Source organism: Aquarana catesbeiana, linkage group LG07 (genome assembly GCF_042186555.1).
Source record: "Aquarana catesbeiana isolate 2022-GZ linkage group LG07, ASM4218655v1, whole genome shotgun sequence".
NCBI lineage: Eukaryota > Metazoa > Chordata > Amphibia > Anura > Ranidae > Aquarana > Aquarana catesbeiana.
The window spans coordinates 334,342,056-334,350,554 of record NC_133330.1 but is presented as its reverse complement, the minus strand read 5'-3'; the positions used below and the strand labels follow the sequence as shown (position 1 = coordinate 334,350,554).

General features: G+C 52.9%; 1 protein-coding gene across 6 annotated transcripts in view; it reads left to right on the top strand.

Moving 5' to 3' along the window:
- Positions 1-1,826: 1,826 nt before the first annotated feature.
- The window catches only part of USP24 (ubiquitin specific peptidase 24), a 225,004-nt gene continuing 218,331 nt past the window's right edge, over positions 1,827-8,499 (top strand). For all 6 annotated transcript variants that reach the window (XM_073593889.1, XM_073593890.1, XM_073593888.1 and 3 more), the window contains exon 1: positions 1,827-2,173. In XM_073593889.1, the coding sequence (XP_073449990.1) occupies positions 1,967-2,173 (207 nt within the window). In that variant the 5' untranslated portion in view covers positions 1,827-1,966. The remainder of the gene's footprint in view (positions 2,174-8,499) is intronic.

Genomic DNA, 8,499 nt, shown 5'->3' with positions numbered 1-8,499 from the left:
GGTTATATAGTGAAATACAATACTTAGAACTCCATATGAATGTTTAGATGTTGAATTTTAAAATCAGCGAACTTCTGTCAGATTAGCAAACCTGTGAGATCAGCAGGCTGGGGACTCCTGATGTGAGGGGGGCTCCGCCGGGGACACCTGATGTGAGGGGGAGCTCCGCCGGGGACACCTGATGTGAGGGGGAGCTCCGCCGGGGACACCTGATGTGAGAGGGAGCTCCGCCGGGGACACCTGATGTAAGGAGGAGCTCTGCCGGGGACACCTGATGTGAGGGGGAGCTCCGCTGGGGACTCCTGGTGTGAGGGGGGGCTCCGCTGGGGACATCTGATGTGAGGGGGGGGGCTCCGCTGGGGACATCTGATGTATGAGGGGCTCCGCTGGGGACACCTGATGCAAGGACGGACTCTGCTGGGACATCTGACGCTAGGACGGACGGCTGGTGGCAGGCGACGTGGCTAGTGACACGCTCAGGGATCCCACTGATTCGGCATTATGGTGAGTTGAATTATTTCATTTTATATTACAATGTAATAATAGAAATAATGCACTTCAATCATCCTGACACCATAACAACCATGGTGCCGGGATGATTGAAGTGCTAACACCAGGTGTTTGGAGTATCTTTATCTGCTGATTGTTAATCTTTCTAGAATACACATATTTTTATTGTGTAGGATCTGGGGCTGCTGTCCCGTCATTTCCCTCTCCCCCTCTAATCCCTCTCCCCCTCTCCATCCCTCATTCATCTCAGACTCTAACCACACCCTCTTGAGCCACGCCCATGTAGGCCACGCCCACTATGTTGCGTAAACCACGCCCATTTTTCGCCACGGCGCGCCACACTTGTATATTTTCCCTAAGCCACGCCTACAAATGAATGCCCCGCCCCTAATTATTGTAGAGCTCCGCCTACAGCCACAAAAGTGTCCCACGTTTTTTTTTTTTGCAATGTTGGCAACTATGATATAGTTGTATATAAAATTCACTTTTTATCTATCAGAAAGTGTTTTCCAGCACTAAACATTTCATCTGATTTCTAAATTGCTGCATTTGTAAATTCCAAAAGCCAATATAAAGGAAGAGTAGTGGTAAAAAAATTCACTTGTGGGTTTAACCAATCTTGTTTTTTTGTACAATTCTCCTTTAAGGGGGCGTGGCCAGGGGTGTGTCCTATGCCTGCATACTTTTGCTGATAGGTGCCCCTCATTCCCATCTCAAAAAGTTGGGAGGTATGCTCCCTACCAATATAATTAAAAGCACTGGAAGGGAGGGGAGAGGGGGATAGGAGGACTGGTGCTGCCACTGATGTGTCCGGGTTTCAGGTGGACTGAAACCTGGACACAGAATTTAAAACCCGGACTGTCCGGGTGAATCCCGGACAGGTGGCAACCATACTCATCTCACAGGTATGCTAATCGGACAGAAGTTTGCTGCTTTTATAATTCAACATCTAAACATTCACACGGAGTTCTAAGTACTGTATTTCACTATATAAACTCACTTTACTGTTAAAAATAAGTGTAAAATGCAAAACTCCGGTGGGTGTAACAAGATGTCCGCTTTCCCCCCTTTTCAGTGTATCCTTACTGTAGAGGAGTGAGGGGCGTAGCAAGATGGCGGCGAAGTAACGTCACTTCCGTTACACATTCTGACGGGTCACCCAATCTGACGGAACAGCGGCCAATCACAGCATGGCGGCTCTCCTGTCACGCCGCCCCACCTCCAGTGACGCCATGACGTGCTCTGGCTCCGCCAACCCCATCATGGCCGCCCTCCCACTCTCGGCTGTCAGCTCTCCGCCAAGCGCAAGATGGCGGCCGGTCACGTGAGCTGTCACGTTAGAGCGGCGGCGGCGGTGGGCGTGTCGCCAGGGCAGGCTGGCCGGAGTGATGGCGGCGCGCAGAGCGGTTCGGGTGAGGCGGGCGGTGTGAGTGGCGGAGGAGGAGGATCGCCCGGGATGGAGAGTGAGGAGGAGCAGCACATGACCACCCTGCTGTGTATGGGCTTCTCGGAGCCGGCAGCCATCCGCACGGCGCTGCGCCTCGCCAACAACGACATCAACGAGGCGGTGGCGCTGCTGACCAACGAGCGGCCCGGGCTGGAGTACGGCGGGGGGAGGAGCTACGAGCCACCGCCCGCCTACCATGAGGTGGTGGAGCCCGAGGTGAGGAGGAGCCTGCTGGGGAGGGAGGGGCCTGTGTGTGTGACATCACTGTGGGGGGAGGAGCTGGAGGTGTATTAGAGGGGTACAGTCTGTGACAGCATTACCCAGGAGACTGGGGGTACAGGGGGTGAGGTGTGCTGAGGTTGGGGCGCGCTGGGTGATATGTGGGTGCGCTGGGGTTGGAAAGAGGCGTGGTGTGTGGGTGAGTTGGGGTCGGGGCGAGGAGACATGTGTGGGTGTCCTGGGGTCAAAGTGTGGTGGGTGGGTTGTGGCGAGCGGATGCATTGAGAATGGGGCGAGCCGCGGTGTCCGGGTGCATTAAGATCATGGCGGGCCGTGGCATGGAGGTTCTCTGGGATAAGGTGACAGATGGGTGCAGAGCAAGCTGTAATGAGCCGGAGCGAGGTGTGCCGAGGTTGGTGTCCTGGTGTGCCGAGGTTGGTGTGCCGCGTGGGCGGGCCTAGGTTGGCGCCCTGGTGTGCCTCGTGGGCCGGCCGAGGTTGGCGCCCTGGTGTGCCGCGTGGGCGGGCCGAGGTTGGCGCCCTGGTGTGCCGAGGTGGGCGTGCCGAGGTTGGTGTCCTGGTGTGCCGAGGTTGGTGTCCTGGTGTGCCGTGTGGGCGCGCCGAGGTTGGTGTCCTGGTGTGCCGAGGTTGGTGTGCCGCGTGGGTGCGCTGAGGTTGGTGTCCTGGTGTGCCGCATGGGCACACCGAGGTTGATGTGCCGCGTGGGCGGGCCGAGGTTGGCGCCCTGGTGTGCCGCGTGGGCGGGCCGAGGTTGGCGCCCTGGTGTGCCGCGTGGGCGGGCCGAGGTTGGCGCCCTGGTGTGCCACGTGGGCGGGCCGAGGTTGGCGCCCTGGTGTGCCGCGTGGGCGGGCCGAGGTTGGCGCCCTGGTGTGCCGCGTGGGCGGGCCGAGGTTGGCGCCCTGGTGTGCCGAGGTTGGTGTCCTGGTGTGCCGCGTGGGCGCGCCGAGGTTGGTGTCCTGGTGTGCCGAGGTTGGTGTGCCGCGTGGGCGCTCCGAGGTTGGTGTCCTGGTGTGCCGAGGTTGGTGTGCCGCGTGGGCGCTCCGAGGTTGGTGTCCTGGTGTGCCGAGGTTGGTGTGCCGCGTGGGCGCTCCGAGGTTGGTGTCCTGGTGTGCCGAGGTTGGTGTGCCGCGTGGGCGCGCCGAGGTTGGTGTCCTGGTGTGCCGCGTGGGCGCGCCGAGGTTGGTGTCCTGGTGTGCCGCGTGGGCGCGCCGAGGTTGGTGTCCTGGTGTGCCGCGTGGGCGCGCCGAGGTTGGTGTCCTGGTGTGCCGCGTGGGCGCGCCGAGGTTGGTGTCCTGGTGTGCCGCGTGGGTGTGCCGAGGTTAGTGTGCCGCGTGGGCACAGAGTGAGGTGTGATATGTGGGTGCGCTGAAGTTGGAAAGAGGCATGGTGTGTGGGTGCGTTGGGCTCAGGGCGAGGAGAGATGCGTGGGTGCTCTGGGGTCAAGGTGTGGCACGTGGGTTGCGGCGAGCCGCGGCGTCCGGGTGCATTTAAGATCAGGGCAGGCCGTGGCGTGCGGGTTCTCTGGGATAAGGTGACAGATGGGTGCAGAGCAAGCTGTAATGGGTCGGAGCGAGGTGCTCCGCATGGGCGCGCTGAGGTTGGTGCCCGGTGTGCCGGTTGGGTGCAGAGCAAGCAAAGTGTGATATATGAGGGGTGATGTGTAGGTCCTCTGGCATTAGGTGTGTGTGAAGCGGTTCGGGGGAGCTCTGGCGTGTGGGTGTTTTGAGACTGAGGAGATCTGAGGCCTGTAGGTGCCCTGGGGTCAAGGTGCCTTTGAGATGGGGTGAGCCGTGGTGCGCCAGGAATGAGCCGGTGAGGGGTTGAGTTGTGGTTTATGTGTGTGCTAGGTTTTGGGAGTTGGGTGCCCGGGGGGAGAACATTAGTGTTGGGGTGAACTGAGGCAAGTGGGTGTGAGGCTCGACATGGGGGTGCTCTGGGGGGTGAGGCTCGACATGGGGGTGCTCTGGGGGGTGAGGCTCGACATGGGGGTGCTCTGGGGGGTGAGGCTCGATATGGGGGTGCTCTGGGGGGTGAGGCTCGACATGGGGGTGCTCTGGGGGGTGAGGCTCGATATGGGGGTGCTCTGGGGGGTGAGGCTCGACATGGGGGTGCTCTGGGGGGTGAGGCTCGACATGGGGGGTGCTCTGGGGTTGGGGTGATCCATGGTGTTTGGGCACACTGAAGTAGAGTTGGGATGTGGTGGGTGGTTGCTCTTGGGTGATCGTTGGTGGCACATGTAGTATGGGTGGCCGGGGGGGATGTGGGTGGTGGGGCGAGCTGTGGTGCTGGGTGTGCAGACTTTGGGGTCAGACCTGTATATGGTGATAATAACATTCTGTGTGTAATAAAAGTATCGAATTGTAACAACCGGGAGAAAGTGAAAGGGAAGTTACATTGTGGATTCCACTGACAGCCGACATCCACATTCCTGCCTCTGTCTCGGTTGTTAGAATGAGATCCGGTGATTCCCTCTCAGGCTCGGAATTGTGATGTGGGTGGTACTCTGCGGCTCGTCGGTCACACGTTGGTACGTATCGGTGGGCACAGGTGTTTCTGTACTCCTCAGTGTGCGGCATTATTAAAGTCTACGGGCCGATTCACACCAAAGAAAAAACATACCGCTCCCTCCAAGGCCGTGCCTATCACTATATATATATATATATACACACACAGGGGGTATAGAAAAAGAATCGCGCCCCTTTAACCACTTGACCTTTGGAAAATTTACCCCCCTCCCTTCATGACCAGTGCCATTTTTTTTTGGAAAATGACACTGCGTTTAACTGACAATTGCGCGGTCGGGCGACGCTGTACCCAAGTAAAATTCGGAATTTTTCACCACAAATAGATCTTTCTTTTGGTGGTATTTGATCACCTCTTCGGTTTTTATTTTTTGCGTTATAAACAAAGACCGACAATTTTGGGGGGGGAAATTTTTTTATTTTTTTTGCTTTCTGCTATAAAACTAATACTAAAAATTAAAAAAAATCTAATTTCTACATCAGTTTAGGCCAATATGTCTTCAGCTACATGTTTTGATTGGCTTGCGCAAAAGTTATTGCGTCTACAAACTATGGGATATAATTATGGAATTTTTTATTTAGTAGTGGCTGCGATCAGCGACTTTATAGCGGGACTGCGATATTGCGGCGGACACTTGGACGCTTACTGACGTTTTTGATGCTTTGTTGGCGACCAGTGATCCTAATACAGTGATCAGTGCTAGAAATATGCACTGTCACTGTACTAATGACACCGGCAGGGAAGGGGTTAACAGGGGTGATCAAAGGTGTTAAATGTGTTCCTAGCCAGTGATTGTGGGGGGAGGTGCTTTTACTAGGGGGAAGGCAGAGATCTGTGTTTCTGCTTTGCAGGAACACAGGATCCATGCCTTCCCTACTGACAGAACAGCGATCTGCCTGGTTTACATAGACGGACCACCATTCTGGCTCTTTGCCTAATGATCAGCGGGTACCGGCAGACATTGAGTCCACTGTACCTGCAACTCAGTGCCCACCGTGTATAATCACAGCGGGACCCTAGCGGCACCCATGCGCACCCCCCAGACCCGGAAGTGCAGGGATCACGTACTACCCGATCCTGCGCCTTGCTGCCGTATATCAAAGTTAAACGGTCGTCAAGCAGTTTAAAAAATCACGTTTTGTTGTTTTGCATCTTAAAATGAAGACAAATACAGTTTCGGTTTTATCCAGCTGTATTTACATCCAAGTGAAAGTTATAACACCAACATGTCAGGAAAAAAAAGTTGGAAAAAGGACCCCCCCAGTCAACCAGGTGTGGTTAATCACCTTCTCAATGACACACAAAAGCCATTTGACTTCAGCTGTGGTCATTTTGATTAGCTCAGCACGAAAAGAGCTTTCCTGGAGCATTTCAGTCCCTGGTAACGCAACTGAAGCAAACAATCAGCCATGGGTGGCAAGTCCCCGAGATCTCCAGGATGAAGTTGTGGAATGGCACAAGTCCAGGAGATGGATAGAAAGGTTTTATCAATGCCTAGAAGCCCAGCGAGGTCTATTATGGGTACAGGAGGTTGAAGGTTAGGTGCGGGGCCCCATTCACAGGATGCTTTGGGGAGATCGAATGAAAACGGACCGCCTGTCCGGTTTCATTCGATCCTCCAGACGGATGGAAAATAGGGTCTCCATCCGTCTGGATTTCACGGATCAGATTGGAGAGCAGTGGGTGACAGTGGACGAGTCACTGCTGACATCCACTGCCCCATAGAAGTGGATGGAGGCGCCGATCAGGTAAAACTGATAGGTAAACCTAATCTAAAAGCCTGCATGAAAAGGGGCTTTAGCCTGGGTTCACAGCAGGCTTTGTCATAGACTCCATACCCCCAGATGACGTCATATCTGACGAAACATGTAGGGCGGAGTCCAACAACACCACGCCAGCCTGATCTTTGACCAGCAGATCCCAGCCTGAGAAACTATACAGAAACTTTACACTATGTGGATACTCTTCCTTTTCTTTATACGACATCCACAAGAGAGACTAAGAACCAGCATGGTCGGCCATGACGCTATCTCCACCTATATCTGATGGATGGATCTGCCATGATTTGTGAATCCATGTCCATCTAGACTCCTATAATGTGGAGTCTAGGGATCTGGTAAGAGTATGTTCTTAATCGCGGTGAAAGGTGCACTTGGGTGAATGGTCGTTCATCATCTTTTTAAATGCGATTTCAAAGACTTTATCACTTCTCTTTATTTGGAAGCATTTTCCCTTTTTGGACCGATGTTTGTCACTCAATGTGTTTGCACTTTATTATCACTTACTGAGACCCCTTTCACACTGCCGCGACCTAAGACATGCAATTTTTGCCACGATTTCTACGCGATTTAAGGGAATGGGGTCTGTGGACCTCAACTCGCATGAAAGTCGGACTAAAATAGTACAGGGACTACTTTTTGAAGTCGCACATATATGAATGATTATCAATGGAAATCATGGGCAGCGACTTGTCATGCGACTTTACAGTCCCAAGTCGCAGGAGAAGTCGCACAAGTGTGAAAGGGGCCCAAGCGCAGCAATTTGTTTTATATGTTTTTTTTTTTTTACACAAATTGTTCGGTTGTGTTTATTGCCAGTAGCTTTTTGGTCACTTATATCAATTGTTTTCCCCTGCGCAATATCAATCTTCCATATATCACAGCAGGGGGTCCGGTGCGTGTCTGTTCGCCGATTCAGGTGCGAATTGGGTCCGAATTTTTGCCTGAATTCACACCTGAATCGGAATCAAGGACTAGGGTTGCACCGATACTAGTATCGGTACCGAGTATTTGCACAAGTATCGGTACTCGTGCAAATGCACCGATACCTGAAACCGATACTTTCAGGCTCGGTTCTTTGAGCTGTCAGTGGGGTCATTAGAGAAAAACAGTGCAATTGAGAAGCCACGTCCGTTAATAGGGAGAAAATTCAGGTAGTACTGAGTATTACCAATATAGCGGACTTTTTAGGCTAAGAAACAATAAAGAGAAAACCTAATGAAAGCAATTAATTTTATTGAAATTTACATAGAACAATCAAAAAAAAGGGTAAAAGCATCATATACTGTGCATCTGTATATTTATGTGCAATGAGCCCTTGTGCATCTACGCGTTTCGCCATTAGGCTTCTTCAGGACACGATCAAGGTTCAAAGACGTAGTCAGTGGGGTCCCCCCTGTTGACAGCTGAAGTGTTAGACCCCTTTCACACTGGGGCGGTTTGCAGGTGGTATTGCGCTAAAAATACCGCCTGCAAACCGCCCCTAAACAGCCTCCACTGTTTGTTCAGTGTGAAAGCCCGAGGGCTTTCACACTGAAGCGGTGCGCTGGCAGGACGGTGAAAAAAGTCCCGCAAACCGCTTCTTTGGAGTGGTGTATTCTATAGCCGCGCTGTACGAGTGATTTTAACCCTTTTTCAGCCGCCAGCGGGGGTTAAAACCGCACCGCTAGCGGCCGAATACAGCTGCAAGAACGATGGTATAGCAGCGCTAAAAATAGCGCTGTTGTACCGCCGACGCCCCCACCGCCCCAGTGTGAAAGGGGCCTTAAAGAAGTCCGGAAATTGGAGCTGTCAAAAAAGAAAAAAAGCAGCCGGCAATGTTTATTAACCACATGGCGCTAAAATAAAAAGAAACATTGTTTCTTTTTGATTCTTTCTGTTTCTTCATCTGCAGATCAAAGGGATGAACAAATGTTCCTCTGTTTAACCCCTTAATAACCCCTAATTTACGCAAATTTACCTTAATTAACTCCCTATTCTCCTCCATTTAATTATTTTCCTG